General features: G+C 41.1%; 1 protein-coding gene across 3 annotated transcripts in view; it reads right to left on the reverse strand.

The window, feature by feature from the left end:
* The window catches only part of tafa2 (TAFA chemokine like family member 2), a 74,670-nt gene that overhangs the window by 14,064 nt on the left and 44,028 nt on the right, over positions 1-16,578 (reverse strand). For 2 of the 3 annotated variants that reach the window (XR_010665175.1, XM_020634755.3), the window contains exon 2: positions 10,764-10,867. Coding sequence is in view for 2 of the 3 variants with exons in the window: in XM_020634755.3 (XP_020490411.1) it covers positions 10,764-10,866 (103 nt within the window). In the remaining variant the exon portion in view is untranslated. Of the gene's footprint in view, positions 1-409; positions 543-10,763; positions 10,868-16,578 lie in introns of those variants that run through there. The other variant, XM_065951549.1, reaches the window with a different exon arrangement.

Consider the following 16,578-nt stretch of genomic DNA (forward strand, 5'->3'; position numbering starts at 1 on the left):
ATCAGCTATAGTAGGACTTTATATATTGGCAACTGGAATCCAAGAACAATTTCTAGCCAAGACTTTGGTGCACTCGATCTTTACAATCCAACTAGCTACTTCAGAAGCAAACGCCTGCTGCAAAAATGTAAGCTAACAGCAGGTAGACATAAATAAGACAGAAAGCAGGGGACGTTTCCTTTAAATTATGCACTGGACTTGTGATGGCTTGTTTTCTACAATACCCACCTCCCCTCACTTCCTTGTACATGAATTATAATGCAGGTGGATGGTAAAACACTGGTGTGATGCTCACACATAGCCAAAACAAGAGAAGATGTTAGAGACAAAGACGCAGCCAACCGCGCTGCTTTAGATGTAAGAGAAGCGCTGCCAGTAGCTCTCTGAAGGACACGCTTCACACTGAGACGCTGTGGTTTCTCTGACTGGATTTGGAGTTGTTGTTGGAATCCTGGCTCTGCTTCTCCTGCCAGCATATACGGAGAGAAAAGCATTTCATGTGGGAATCCCATAGTCCAGCTTTGAATCTGCTGCACGGCTGCTGTGACAGAGAGGATCCCCCCAGCACTGGACACGCTGCTGCTGCTGCTGCTGCTGTGGTTGTTTTGTAGATTTTGTTTCAAAGTTGTGTAAGACAAGCATGATGCCATGAGGGTGTCCTGTTGGCATAGTGTAAAAGAAATACACCATATGCTCGTAGAATCCCCAGTTAACCTTTTTACTTAACCCATGTTTCCTGTCTACTGTTCATCCGAGGCTATCTCCAAAACGCCAAAACCGGCATGAATAAATGAAAGCAACCCTGCATGGACAATAAGGGGAATGTTTTCAGAGAAGGCCAGACAGCCAGAAATGATTGGTACTTCTGTTAAAGACAGTTCGTGTTACAGATATTACCACTGAGCCACCCCATGCATTTTTATTCTGCATGGAGCTGCACTCTCCGTCCTCATAAAGATGATTAGCTCAGAGGGGACGGGAAACTTTTTCAAGGCCAGACTCAAAAAATGTGATATGAGTTTTAATGTTTAGAAAACAGCATCCTTCCAGAAGGAGCAAGCAAGAAATACTAGATGAAGAAAACAAACTTGCATCCTCATTAGTGTGTAACAGCTCTGGACTGTTTCTGCACAGGTGGATGAAGTGTCAGGCCTTTGGCAGAACCAATACTGTAGCGCAGTCACCACCTGGTCTCAACTCTTTATTTCAAACCAACCGTGCTTGGCTGTTTGCGTCGTTATTTGAGAATTGGACACTTTCTACCTATCTGCATAGAAAGCCTAATGTCTCATTTAAATAAGCGCATAACGCAGCCACACAGAAACACTCTTCACCGGTTGAAAAAGCCACATAATCCTTTTGGAAATCAGACCTAAGTTTCCTTTACAGGATTCTTCTCATTGTTTCATTTGTTTTTGCTCTGAAGTGCCTATTTGAGAATGTCATCTCTCCACTTCTGCGCCGTATGCCGAAGACTGTTTCGCCAGCTAGTTAGTTAGCTAACACAAAATGTACTAATAACCTTGTTATTTTGCAGTGAATGTAATTAATATATTTAACAACACAGACTACAATATACGTATTGTAAGTGTTTTTATTGTTTAATTGCGTTACAAGAACCTACTCCATTTAAGAAGTGTTTTTCCCCTTTCGTGTGTATGGGGATGGGATAGGCGGGACTATGTGTTTGCCAGTTTTTATATGTTGCTTATTTGTTTTGGGTGATTTAAAATTTGAAAATAAAATATTCAGCAACAACAAAAACAGGTCTGGGTCCAATCAGTTATTCTATTTAAAGTCTTGCAGAGAATTTAAAGGCATGGTTGGTCATTTACGAAAAACTGACATGAATTTGAAAGTAGTATTCTCTCAGTGCTCCGTCTACGACCTAAACACAATTTCAGCCAAAATCTTAAAAAATGTTTCTGGAGAAAATTACCAACCCTGCCTTTAATGACTACAAATGAAAGCCTTAAGGCATGTTTCATTGATATGCCTGCAGGTCGAGGGGAGGAAGTCATGTACAGTAAAAATGTTCTTTAAAAAAATAAGCTTGTGTTTCTCTTTTAATTATCTTTCCTGTTAGGAACCTTGCATGCATGTTCCAATAGTTTCAAGCGCTATTTGTTCACATCAGACTTGTTTTTGTAGAATCTCTGAGAGTCCTCAAATCCTTAGCCAATACAAGCACTAAAAATAAGATATCACAGGGTATAAAAACTGGTTAATGGTCCGCATCCAGGCTGAAAACTTAAAAAAAACAAAAGTTTGGCAAACAACCAGACACCTGACCACGAGTTCAAATCTTTTACAGAGCGAGCTGTCAGGTTTACACAACATCCCCAGACTCTCTCAATACTTCCCTGCTGCAGCCCTAACTAATCCTTTTTCTAAAAGATCCCCTGAGCAGTCAGGTCTGATGTTCCCGTTTTTGATGACACTCATCAACAGATTGTGTTTGAAAAATGAAGACACTGTTTGCATCAGATGTGTGAGCTTTCAAAAGCAACACCCAGTGAGCCAAAGCATCAGTCACCTCGCCAAGAAAAGAAACCTGTTTGAAAATACGACACCAGCCTTTCATTGCTAAACAGAGCAGACTGCAGTGCTTCAACATAACAACAAGGATGAATCATGTTGTAGTTGAACTGTTTGAAATATTGACCTGATGTTTTTTCAGGGAAAATGACTCAAGAGTGATGGAGCATGGTTGCAGTACGAGCTTGCTTCATAATGCATAAATTGCTTTCAATAAATGTCCAACATGACTTTTTGTTTTTGTCAAAGTAATTATAAGGAATTTATTTTTCCATTAATTTTGGCGCCCCCTGTGGACAAAAGCAGTACTGCATGGTAAAGCGCATCAACTGACTACTGCATGTTTGTTTTGGAAATGAAGATCAAACTTATTTTTAACATATAATTTCATTTTAAACAGCTGTTTTCGTAGGATACCCGGCGTTGAGATGACAATTGGTTGCTTTGCGCAGTTCATGACTGTAGTTTTGAGAATGACAAATCACTATCTATGTTGATGGAGAAAATGTACAATTTGTTAATGTACACCTTTGTGCACATACAACTAACAGATTCAAAGGCTTCAGGAAGGTTATTTTGTTAAGAAAGGCTAAAACATTCTCAGATCTTACAATGTTAAAGCTCATGTGAACAGTTTATGGCTGTTTGTGTAACAGACTGAAATAAATACTGATGTCTCTTTATGATCTGCAAAATTGAACAAAACTATAAACAGCCTTTTAGTCCCTTCTGCAACCTAAAGGAAGTAATTGGTTTTTGGAAAGGGGAGGAGTTTTAATAAAGAGATGGAGAACATTTTAGGAAATATATTTCATATATTTCTACAAGATACTTAAATGAGAAGAATGATATCCCCCTAATCTCTGTACGCTAAATATGAAGCCAATTAGCTTAGCTTAGCACTAAGAATGAAAGGTGAAATGGCCTGTGTGCTTCTATATGATTGTGACAAATTCAGTCTATTAGCACCTTTAAGGCTCAGTAATTAACACATTATTCAACCTGTATACTATACAATTTAATAAAAGCAATGCAGCACTGGGAAGTTACCAGGCAACAAGCAGGGAGAATCCAACATGTTGTACTTTTAAAGCAAATCATGCTAATTGACTTAATGTGAGGTTTCAATCACATCTAAACCTGAACTGTCCGCACTTGACACTACCTGTCAGATAATATTGTGTTTTTACCATTTGTTCATTCAGTGAATCCTTTGAACCAAACGTGCTGCAGCATGAGGTAATGGGCCATTTCTCTTTCATTCATCACGTCTCCAGAGACAAATGAGAAACTGCAAATGATGCATATTTTGTACCATTCATGAAACCGTTGGGAATGGATAATATTATAATCATTGCTTTTTGTGGGTGCCATAAATACAAGCTCTTCTATTGAACAGTTTTACAGAAGAAGAACCCCCTCCCTACAAAACCTTCATTATGAGGGGTTCTTCTCCCCTCTAACTGTTGCTGAAATTTTCAGTCGCTGTTAAGAAAAATGGCAAATGAGGAGTTGCTTCTCAGGAAAAGAAATCCAATTCAGGGAAAGTCAATGCTACTGTAAAACACTGCAAATGTGCATTCATTCATATTTTCCTGGGATCCCGGAGTATTACTGTTAGTTGCTGTTCCCTCAAGGGTGCAAGCAGTTCTTTCCTTTCTTGGCAAAGATGCTTCTTATGCATCATATAAGTCATTTTTATTAGAGTGCAGAAAGTCGAAGGTGCAGAGCAAGCAAACATCGAGGTCATACGTCAGTGCAACATTTTCAAGAGTAGGGAAAGTTGCTCTTAAGAGGAGACACAGTAGATACAGTTTGCAGTCACAACACTCATAACCCCTGAGTGTAAAAATTCTGAGGATGAATCCACACATATTTCATTCCACTCAGGTTCAAGTTCCCCTTCAGCAACTTGTGCCCTTTGATTTTCTCTAAGTGGTTTTCTATAGTAGATGATTCAAGACTGTAACATGTCTGAAAGGGTCATGATGGCAGGATTTAAAGGTCAGAATTTTAGCTTTTTGCACCAATTTGGGAAGCCACAACATATTAAAGGAGCAATATGTAAGATATCTACTGAATTCGTAAAGTGACCTTACTATATGATCAGACATTAAGGAAACATGCTATGTTGACGTGCTGGCTTCTCTGACAACCTTGTAAGTTTTCATTCCAGTCTGGATTTGTTTGGACCAGAGAAGGTAGGCTGTTTTAAGGCACCCCTACACCACCATTTTGGACGCCCCTCAGTTTGCCAGATATGAGAGCAGTTATCAGGTCAAACCAACAGGTGTTGCAGCGATGGAAGCGGGCAAGTGATGTGTTTCAGGTATTACTGATTCTATCCGACATTTTAAGCTCCACACCACAATCCTGGTAAAACAAAGATAAATATTTACGATGCTTTTGAAAACTGGAGAGAGATTAGGACTGCAGGAAGGCTTTAAAACTAATGCAGAGATGGCTAAACACTGAAGCTTCCGTGTCCGCGACATGGCAACCCACGTGTGCATCTACTTTAGGAAGGAGGGAATGGGGGTCGACAGCTCTAACCAATATTTTGAATTTGGACTGCAGTATTTTAAACACTGTGTCAGAGTTATATATTGCTCCTTTAATTTTAGAAACATGCTGATGTTGTTAAAGACATGCAAAGATTTATCCCTTCTTTTCTTCCAATAAATCAAGCTCTCTCAATCACAGAAGCGCATACAGCAACAGTGCGGCAGCTTTCAGTCGTGACATGTTGCAACGTGAGCGAGTGTGTTGTGAATCTGACTGCAGCAGATCTCCAGTTGGCGTTTAATCATCGACTTCAAATAGTTTGTGAAAAATGTGTCCCTTTTCAAACAGTTTGAAAGTCCTTTAAATGGGGATCAGACATTTTCTTTTTTGAACTTCTTTCAACTGAAAAATGTTCCCGGGGAAGGCAGAACAAGTTGAGTTCAGAAGGGGGGCGTGTACAAACCCCAAGGGAGCAGGTAACATAAAGGATTGATGACAATAGACGCTGATGAAAACGCATCTGTTGTTCCAATAATATGTGAGCAGACTCAGCCTGGGATCGTGCTCCTATGTGCTTCTCTTTGCTCTATCATTGCCTGACAGGCGTAAAGGCAAACCTTTTTCCAGATATCAGAGAGGGGAAAAAAGTGAATTTACATAGCTGTCAGAGCAGAAAAGCATGTCTGATGGTGCAAATGTGAGCTCTGCTTTTTTGACACAAACTGGTTATTTAAAGAAGTGAAAGCTCAAATGTGTGTTCGTACATAACTTGTCTGCCTGCTTAGATGAACTAAATTTGGCCTGCTTGTCAGACAGTAAGCTTCGTTCTCTTCTTCCCTGTGTTCTCTAGCAGAAATACATTTTCTCTATTTTGGACAAATTCGGGGGTTCATTTCATCCCTTGAATGATAACAGGTTTACAGCAACAGAAATAACACCCTGGGGAAATCAGGGGGGGCTGCAGTGGCTATATCAGAGAGAAATTGAATGTGTGCGAGATTATTCTGATCCACTTCCTGCTGGAATGATGAGCGCCTTGAGTGGGGATCGCTGCCAATCAAAGCCAAGCGCATCAAAGTGCTGCGTTCCAATCTAATTGGTCGACAAAGAGAGGAGAGGTATGCAGAGTTTCCATCAAGCTCACAAATGGACATCCTATCAGGCAGCAGCATCGCCCGTGCACCACCAATTACCTGCTGCCGTGTATTGTCAGTGGGACTCCCAAAGATGAAACATGTGGGTTGGCCGCTGCTTGTAATGTTGCTGAGTTGCCATAATTGATCTCCCCGGGTTTACAAGTGACGACTCGACAACACTTTTAATGAGGCGAGGGGAGATGAGTTTGAGTCATACCTCCAAAATAGCTGTTTCAATCCAATTACTCCCCCATTGACGACGGTGACATATTTATTTGTGAGCTTACATACAGAGAAAATCCTTTCAAAAAACCTCTTATTAGAAGTGGCAGCCACTATGAATAATCCTCGGTATGTTTGTCTCGCATCTTTCCTTGCATTTGTGCGCAGGGGACACTCTTGATTTGGATGGAGAGATTGACACTATGAGCAAATAGAACAAGTCAAATAGGTGACTAACCCAACCGTACAAATATAGCAGCACAGTCTGTGGTCTTATGCTTCAAAATATGAGGATCTAGCGACCACTCCGACAACAGTTTGACACATGCAGGGCTCCACAGTCAGGTTAGAGGTTAAAAAATAAGTTGCTTCTTAGGTTGAGTGTTTAGGGGCTATAGTGTTCCAGACATGGCTACACTGCTAGTGATAGGAGGGTTAGTAATAGTGAGGAGCTTGATGGGAAATATTTCAGGTCTGGCCCAACAACGGCAGCCCCCACACCCAAAGGCCAATTGTGCGACTTGATCAGTTTAAAGACTTAGTTTGGTATTTTTGAAGTGGGGTTGTATTGCTAGTATTGCTACACAAGCTGCGACAACAAAGGGGGTTGCTAGCGGAAAAAGTAAAGCGCTGTGATTTTGTTTTTCAATAAAGCTAACATTTACCCTGACATTGTTTGCTAGCTCGTTTTTTCTTAAAATTTGCAAAACGTAACCCATTACAATGCTACAATGTATAACCTAGCTTCCATGCATGCACTGCTGCTGTTTGCTCAATAGAGGAGCTGAGCTGACCAAAATCCACGTTGGCTTTTACTGTATACAGTCTGTAGTGACTTGGGAACCAGAGAGTCATTAGAGAGGTACCAAGTCAGTCCACAAGTACTGCTGAGGTGCCCTTGGACAAAGGCAATGAACCCCAAACAGCTCTGGTGCGCTCGGAGACGGATTATGAGACATTGGGCCCCTGGGCATGTCGACTCTCCAGCAATGTAATTCGGACCTATCCATGTGTGTGGGAAGCATACCTCTCAATAACAGTGTGTGAACCAGAATTACAAATATGACTATGTTAAGGCGTTCAAACCACTTGGCTAGTTTAGGGAAATGATGTTTAGGTTTATTACAGTATGTTACATAACATAGATGTGTTTCACTGACTTACATAAGGTAGTCAACTTCTTAAAAGACGCATCTTTGAATATTCGTTTCAAACTGGAAAAGAAAAAAAAAATCCCCCATTTGTTTGACACACAAAGGGAACTTTTGCATGTTTCATCGGCCGGCGGGCTCATCCCCCTGCATATACAAGTTGATTAAGTGAGGGACAAAAGAAAAGAAGAATAACATACTGTACTCACTGCTTATTTGAACGTCACATAAGCGTTTTTAGGTAATGGCCATATTGTCTAAATTTACTTGCAATGCGAAGCTTGGAGAAAATTAAAGAGAGCTACCATTAGCATGCTAACACAACAATGCAGCTCAAGTTGTTTTGGTTTCAGGCTGATAATCAAGGGTGACATCTACTGGATCAAAAAGTCGCACATTAATCCTTTATGACTGCTAAAGTCCTGAGTGAACAGATAGATGGCGACTCCGCACGCTTGTAGGCAGAGAAAAGTTGTTCGTCTAGACATGGAGGAGAGCTTTGACCTGATTTGGATCCCCGTTGGGACCGCCGCCTGAATGATCCCATTGAGCACATGAAGGTCCCGGGACAACTGGAGTTTTGGTCTCACTTTGCAAACACTTTAAAAGATACATTTAGGTACATATATTCCTATTTGTGTTCAAAGCTTTTCTTTTCCCCACATCTACTGAAATAGCATCCTTAAAAGGGAACTCCAAGTTTACACATCAGTGTCAGTGTACTACTTGTGAGGAGTGTGACTCAGCCTGTGAAAACACGTCTTTGGGCTCTGGAGGAGCTTTGTAGAGTCTAAGAAAAGAACACTTGATGAGGTCATATCTCAAGATGGCCCTTCATTTTTAATATAATAGAAAGCCGATGGTAAAAAAAAAAAGAAGAGAATAGAGAAAAGCAAAGCTGCTTTTCAAAGAGTCAAAAACATCTGTATTAGTCTTAATTTGTAAATTTTAAATGCAGTGATTAAGACTTTATACTTTACAATGTGCTTGTGTCAATGCATAAATCACACTCAGCTGGCCCTATAGTGATTAATATGATTCAATTCATTTTGCATTAAAGCTGGGGTGGGCATGTGCAAGAGTCATTTAAAGATGGACATAAAGATAGTGTTGTAGACCACACTAACCAAGACCAAGACATACCCAAGACCAGAGGGCTCCAAGACCGAGACATTTCGGGGTCGAGCCTGAGTGAAGACCAAGAGCATAAATGTCAATGAATAATCATCATCTTGTGTGCAGGGGGCGTGTCACTTATTTAGACTGTAAAACTGGGAAGGTTGTGGCTGTAACCGGGGGATAAAAATCTAATTGTGAATGAATTGAAGTTATTTGTTGTTTTAGAATGAGGTGTTTTCCTTCTAATGTCTGTAATGACATGTAAAAATAGCATGTCAGTGGTTGTCTTAACCGATCTTGATTTAAAATCCTGAGTTCACCCAGTCTGAGGCCGAGACAAGGCCGAGTAAGAATGCTTTTGACTTTGAGACCGTGCCCTTCAAAAAAGGGTCTCGAGACCAAGACCGACTTCGAGTTCTTCAACACTACATGACGCACATCTTGCTGACACTCTTCTGTTGTTTGACGCAAACAAACGACTAATTACACTAAAACTCTGTCTGATGTCACAGAAATGTGTGTCGCCTGCATGTCTAATGTAGACAAACAGAAGCTGCTGCCGTCACAGATTCCCCGTCACGACGTTCATTTATGCGAGGCAGATTCAAAATGAGTGTGTTCTCACTATCAGTAGCTGCTCGTCCTCGTGCTTTTTAAAGCTGTGGTTATATACGGACCTTTAACAGGACCTTGCCTCACCCCTCTTTCAGTTTGTCTCTTTCTTTTTAGGTTTTTTTTCCCACAGTGAAACAGTTTTCCGTGTCCTTGAGCTGTGAAGGATGCTTCTTGTCAATGATTAAACGAAATGATCGAAAAAGGAACATTCCTCTGAACAGAATTTGATCTCTTTACAAGCTTTGGAAACAGAGACGAGAGTAGATTCCTTTGAAACGGGAAAGACTGCACATCAATAGATGTATTCACAGTTGTTGATCACAGGATGTTAGCCTACCTCAGCAGGCTTCTTTGCAGCTTGTGAACACAACATTCAAACTGTGCCCCTCCTCATGGGCTCTTTGCCCCTAGAAGCGCACACCCACTGCAGGACGTAGTGTGTACATTTACGGCTTGAAGCTACAGTGTAAGCTACGGGATGCTAGCACAAGCTAACCACCAGCAGGCCAACACTGCGTCCAAAGGTGAAAGCTAACACAAGGTTTGCCCACGTTTTGGAACGAGCTTTATCCACTTAACGTTTCGCCTCACTATGATTATATTTTCTCTTCCTTGCCGTAGTTATGTCCACACCTGACTAACACACTCACGTCCAGTCGCTGAATTGTATCCACTCCTAAACTCACATGCGCGCTGTCACTAGCTGGGGGAAAACACCAACTCCCTGTCAGGAAACTTCTCAGGTCGACCAACACAAACGTATTATGCATGGAGGCCCATATGTGATGATAGAGCAAAATTACTTTTGCATAAGTCTGTTTTCAGTTTTTCAGAAAAGGCTACTGACTCTGCCTTAAATGTTTCTTTTTTTTAATCCTGCAGTTAACAATTTGTCACAAAAAAGACCTCAGTCAAAGCAGTTCAATCCGGCGCACTGGTGGTGCAGTGGTTAGTGCGCGCAACCCATGTATGGAGACTGTGGTCCTCCAGGCGGACGGCCCGGGTTCAAGTCCCACCTGTGGCTCCTTTCCCACACGTCATTCCCTATTCTCTCTCCCTGATTTCCAACTCTGTCCACTGTCCTATCTCTCCACTAAGGGCACAAAAAGCCCAAAAATTTATCTAAAAAGGAAAAGAAAATCCCTTATGATAACATCGTTTCAGCCTCACACTCTAATGTTGTTCTGGTTGGTAATGGAGAGGGGTCAAGGGAATCTCACCATGGATATAGCCATAATGCATCACAAAAACAAGTAACTACAATATTTCCTGAAACTATATTTAGCTCCTGATTCCATGAGACGATGTGCCCAAATAACACAAAGTCAGAAGCAGGAAGTGACAGGGTTAACCTTAGACATTAATACCAAACTAAAGAAGTATTCAATAAAGTGTAAGCTTTCAAATTGCCAAAGCAATGGACATATGAAAATACACTCAAAGGGCAAGATGATGAAATGTTTTGTTTCATACTCACCCGTAGCGCCTTCCGTTGGTACGGTCATCTCCCATACACTAATAATCAGCACCATTACAAGTAGAGCCCCTTTACTTCCGATTAGTGTGTATCGCTCACTCATCCTGGAAAGGAAACAGAGGAATGTTGTCATTATACATCATTTTTCACAACAGCAGTTTTTACCTGTTTCAGGTCAACTTTCTCACCTTTCAAAGCATGTTACACAATGGACAGATTCTAACTCAAGACAACATTGACACCTTCCAAATGACACCATCTTTCAAACATCTCTATTGTGCTCCACTCTGCCATGTTAGAGCCCTTACACTGAATATGGATTTTAATTCATCCTAATAACACAGATGCTACTTTCCTCCAACATTCAGCCAAGAGTAAGAGCTAAAATGTTGTAAATGTTAATTTTGAACAACTGTGTCCCGGGTTGCAAAACATAAACATAAAGGATCTGGCAATTTTATTTTTTTTATCATTTTACAGCATCTGTGTTGATCAGCATCTGAAAAAATAACAGGGAGTGAAGATTTGGACAAACTTCAAGCCAAAAACTGGGTAAAACCATGGGCCCTACTTTAATAGTGTACAGTCCGTTGGCTTAAACATGTGGCACATAGTGATTTGGGGTGTGTCCAACTACATTTTGCTTGTTAAGTGGCGCACAATGTGGGTGCTAAGTAATGCCCAAGGGAGTGATCAACATCAAATAAAGTCAGACCATAAACATTTATCTATATATTTTCTCTGCTAGAACCCTTGGCTTTACTCTCTAATGCATGCAGGGTGGACACTGGACAGTCTGTATTTATATCTGTTGGCTTGAATGTTAGTGGCAACCACAGTTATGTGTTATATTTATTTTAAAGGAGCAATATGTAACTTTGACACCTAGTGTTTAGAATGGGTACTGCAGCCCAATTCAAAACACTGGAGAGAGCTGACATGTCTACCCCAGCCCCCTCCTCCCTAGAGTCTTAGCTGAAGGGTCTTTTATAGGGTAATATACGGTATGTTGTTTTATTTCAAACTGTGTCCAGATTTTTCTTTCTTCACAATGGGAAACAGTGGTGTAGTGCAGTGCATACAGAGTTGACCAGCTTATTTTCCAGTCCTCATAGGGTATACCCATTTATAAGTCCCCCTCTGATTCACACTATGATTGATTAACTATATTCAGTAGTATGCTGCAATTTTTTCCGAAGGTAGTGAAGAGTTGACCCTCCCTACTCTGTCTCTAATTAGCGAGTATGCACTGACTAAATGTCACTGTTCATAACATTCATCCTCTGCTGGACAGGCCACTTAAAAAAACATTTGGGGTAAAACTAAAGGTAAATGGTAAATGGACTTGAGCTTGTATAGCACTTTTCTAGTCTTCTTACTACACTTTTACACCGCATGTCACACCAACCAATCCACACCCATTCACACACTGATGGCAGTGGTTGCTATTTAAAGTGACAATCAGAAGTAACTAATCCCATTCATACGTCGCCGACTAAGCAGCAGGAGCAATTCAGGGTTAAGTGTCTTGTCCAAGGACACATCAGACATGTGGCTGCAGGAGCTGGGGATCAAACCCCCCGACCTTCCAATTGAGAGACGACCGACTCTACCAACTGAGCCACAGCCGCCCAATTAAGAGTAAACCCACTTCTTCAGGCACCACTAAACCACGGATGGGAAGTGTTAAGAAGCAAAGGTATTTTTTTTTTCAGGTCCCCTAGTTTTCTACAATTTCACAGCAGAAAGAAATAATCCCTTTGATAACAGCGTTTGAGAATCCCACCCAGAGAGTGTCATCAGAGGGAAATAGCTGAATGTAGTGAAACGAAGAGAACAGAGATAGGGTGCTGCTCCACTACAGCTCATAGTTTAACTTGACAATAGCTTAGCTTGTCTGAATGCATATTTGCTCTTATCAAGCAGAGAGACAGTCTGTTATCCTTCTTGCTTTCCAAAAACAAACTACAGCTGTGAATGTGCACTAGATCACTGTCTCTAAATCCTCTCCTTCTCCCGCCCCCCGCACCTCCTTCCACTCTCTTCTCCCAACAGAAGGCTCTTACAGAGGGATCATGAACAGAAGGTGAAGACCCCGTGCTAGCCCAACAGGAATACCGTAAGCCTCTCTGTGCTCCTCGGGAGAGTGGAGGAGAGTGAGCCGGCCGCAGCGGTTAATCCATCCCTCCACACAGCGGTGCATACTCCTCTGCACTCTCTCTCCCCTAATGAAGTGTGTGGAAGCGGAGGCCACACTGCATAAACCATCTGGCAGAGTGTTTTATCATTGACTGACAATGATCAAATTTCAAACAGGGATGCAGGAGCGGTACTGTAATTACTGGAAGAGGCCAGGTGTCATATGGCGTGAGCGTACAATGTTACAAGCTGCGTTTACGCCTTATTTGCCGCCTCCCGCCTCTCATCTGCCTGCCTCATTGACATATAGATTGGCTAAACCTCATCGGGCTTCTCGGATTATTGGTGTAATTACGTTTATTTTGGCAAGCGAACATGACCTTTCGTGCAGATTTTATTTTTATACCGCTGACTACAGGAATTAAAAGTGTGAGATGTCAGAATATCACAGGCAGGAGCTGCATGTGTAGTGCGCCCTCTGAGATTATAAAAGACGTCATCAGGACATGCAAGGTCGACATGAACAAAGGGGGACGGTTTCTTATGCAAACTTGATACCTGTCGACCCATCAGATTTGTTCATGCTTGACTGACTTTTTTATTTGAGGCATGCTGCAACAATGATATTATTATTTTGGCCAGGGGTGGGGTGGGGTGGATTATTATGCCTTTTTAAGAGAGACAAGAAGTAGATAGAGTCAGGAATAAGGGATAGAATGGGGAATGACATGCAGCAAAGGAGCCACAGGTGGGACTCGAACCATGGCCGCCTGTCTCACACACAGTCACTCATTCTTGTCAGCATTGTGTAGTTATAACATTTAGACGGATGTGTTTGGATAATATCAATCATTTTTAAAGAACCTTAGTACCTCACTAAGTATTATTTTGTGGTAATTGTATTTCACTGGAGTATTAACTTTCTGTTATTGTACACTTCTACTTCAACACGTTTCTTTTTCTTCATATGAGGCATTGTTCTAGATTTATCCCTCGGCTATAATCAACACATTATGAGCTAACAGATTAGACGTAACAACTCTTGCCCCGCCCCAAATCGTTTTTCAAACCAGGCTGTTAAGATGCTTATTTCCGATGTAAAAAGAGGCTTTTTAAAAAAAATAATAATAATAATAATGGGGTTGAATGTGACTTCCGGGGTTTTTGAAGCTGGCCTCAAGTGGACACTTTAGGCATTGCAGTTTTTCTTTTCACAATTTGAAAAACTGCAGCTTACAAAAAATAACTGCAAAAATTCCTTGATTAGAATTTGGCTATTTAACGAGAAGTAGGTGTAGAAGTAAGCTAGCAACCATTGAGTTTACCAGCTAATGAAGGACTGTCACTTGCCAATTCACTCAGGTATACTTGAATAACTTTAATTATTTTTATTTCTTTTCTTTTAGTTTTTATTCTTTTATTTTATAGTTTTAATTTGGGGATTTTTATACCTTTGTTTGAGCGAAAGGCTACCTTTTGACCCTTTTGTCTAATTTAAGATAATGTATAAAATTAGCGGCTAAGCAACACAAGTGTCATCAGTAAGACATCCTCACTTTATCAGACACTTGTCAGTTTTTAGTGAAATGTATTTGTTTCCCTGTATGCTAGCTGGGCACAAAAGAAACATTGGAACACTATGTTGAGTAGCCACAGGGCTAAATAAGCTCAAGTCCATGTCAAATAGATACTTGTCCCCCAGATGAAGAAAAACACGAAACAACCAAATGGATTTCTTTCTCCAGGGGGATTTTTCGATCACCTTCTGAAAGTAAACCTCCACTGAGGCCATGATTGCTAGCTTTATAATAGTTTGCATGGAATTCAAGGCAGCTGGTGTGACAGGTTGAAGGAAATTCCCTCAAATGTGAAGTGTGAGAGCAACATAAGGGCCAGTTCTATATTGGCTCAAATGGACCTAAAATTGATCTGCAAGGTGTTTGCACATCAGCAAAAAGAGCTAATGTTCACCTTCATGGTGACAGATTTATAGCCGCTGGTTAAACGATGAAATGGAGGCTGAGTCGAAAAAGGTGGCAAACGAGGTTGTTGTTCAATTTAGTCTGTGTGTGAGAGAAAAAAAGGGTCATTGGTAACAGAGTGCAGGGCAAAGAACTACTGCATCATTTGTTTGCGGCTGTCCGAGGGTGCAATTCTATAAATGACATCTCATTGTCCCTGAATGTGCTGTGTTGTCATTGGTGCGGTCATGTGCCCGGCAGAGCGAGTCGCTGAAGATTTGTTACAGTTTGAGGCCATTTTACAGACTGACCTTGTAGTGGAGGTCTATACTGACTTTGGATAAATACAAAAATACTGCTGTGTGAACCCAAACTGCCTGCTGTTTCACGTGTCAACATCTGAAATAATAAATGTCTGTCAGCTGCTACTTTGTCGGTGATACAAACCGAGGCTAATTCAAGTTCATATTAGACTGTTGTATTGCTCTTTTTTTGCTGAACATGATGTCATATTGTGAAGGTTTATGGTTTATATTGTAACGTATTGCTGGCCACATACTCCATGTGCTCCAGAGCCAGAGTCCGCACAAGCACGCTTCATACTGGACAGAATACATCGAGTCAGACAAGGAAACGCACAGAGCGTCTGGTCTATTTCAATAAAACATACAGACTCCCTAAAGTATTTTCCATTATTCAATATAAACTAGGAATGTAAATGGACTTGAGCTTGTACAACTTTTTTCAAGTCTTCTGACTACTCAACACACTTACTACACCGCAGCTCACATCACACAACATTGACACACTGATAGCAGAGGCTGCTATACAAATTGTCCATCAGTAATAACTTATCCCATTGATACTCATTCAGACGCTATAGGTCAGTGGCATCGGGAGCAATTTCGGTTCGTCTTGCCCAAGGACAGACTCTTGGACATGTGGCTGAAGGAGCTAGGGATCAATCCCAGGACCTTTCAATTGAAAAACGACCAACTCTACCAATGAGCCCCAGCCGTCCCAAATCATCACGCAGGAATAAATATGCAAAAAAATGTCTGTTTTAACTTAATGTAGAATTAATAATGTAAAGGTATGTCATGGTTTATGTGTCTTACTGTATATTACACTGTATATGTAAAGTCCCAATTAAGACAAGAGTTGAAACTTTATAAAAATCTATAAATCTGCAGCATCATCATCAGGTTCATGTCCTCATGCAATACATACTGTATATCCAACCAATTGATAATAACGATGGTTATGCCTTGGTCAGGTTTAAGAACAAAAACTTAAGATTAGGACGCCTTATGTGCTGTTAGAAACACACTAAAGTAGACCATGTCTGGAAGATGAAACTCTGATTCCGATAATTGAAAGTAGCACTTTTTGTAATGGGGGTCAGTTTCAGGTTTGTTTTATCAATCAATCAATCATTATTTGTAAGGCCCCCAATTCATAATAAGTGTTATCTCGAGGCGCTTTAGAAAAAGCAGGTAAAAGACCTTACTCATTGCTATGTTACAAATGAAAAATGGGATATGGGAGATGGGATAAGATGCAGGAAGGATGGCGGTGGTTGTGGGGCGACACAGTCCGATGGAGGTGGATGAGCGTCAGGGACATTGGGTGGTAGTAGTGCCCAATTATCGCGCTGAAGGGGAGCGCTGTCTACTCCAGAGGCCTCCTGGACCAAACTCAAAACAGTGATCCAA

The sequence above is a fragment of the Labrus bergylta genome, chromosome 23 (genome assembly GCF_963930695.1).
Source record: "Labrus bergylta chromosome 23, fLabBer1.1, whole genome shotgun sequence".
Classification (NCBI taxonomy): domain Eukaryota; kingdom Metazoa; phylum Chordata; class Actinopteri; order Labriformes; family Labridae; genus Labrus; species Labrus bergylta.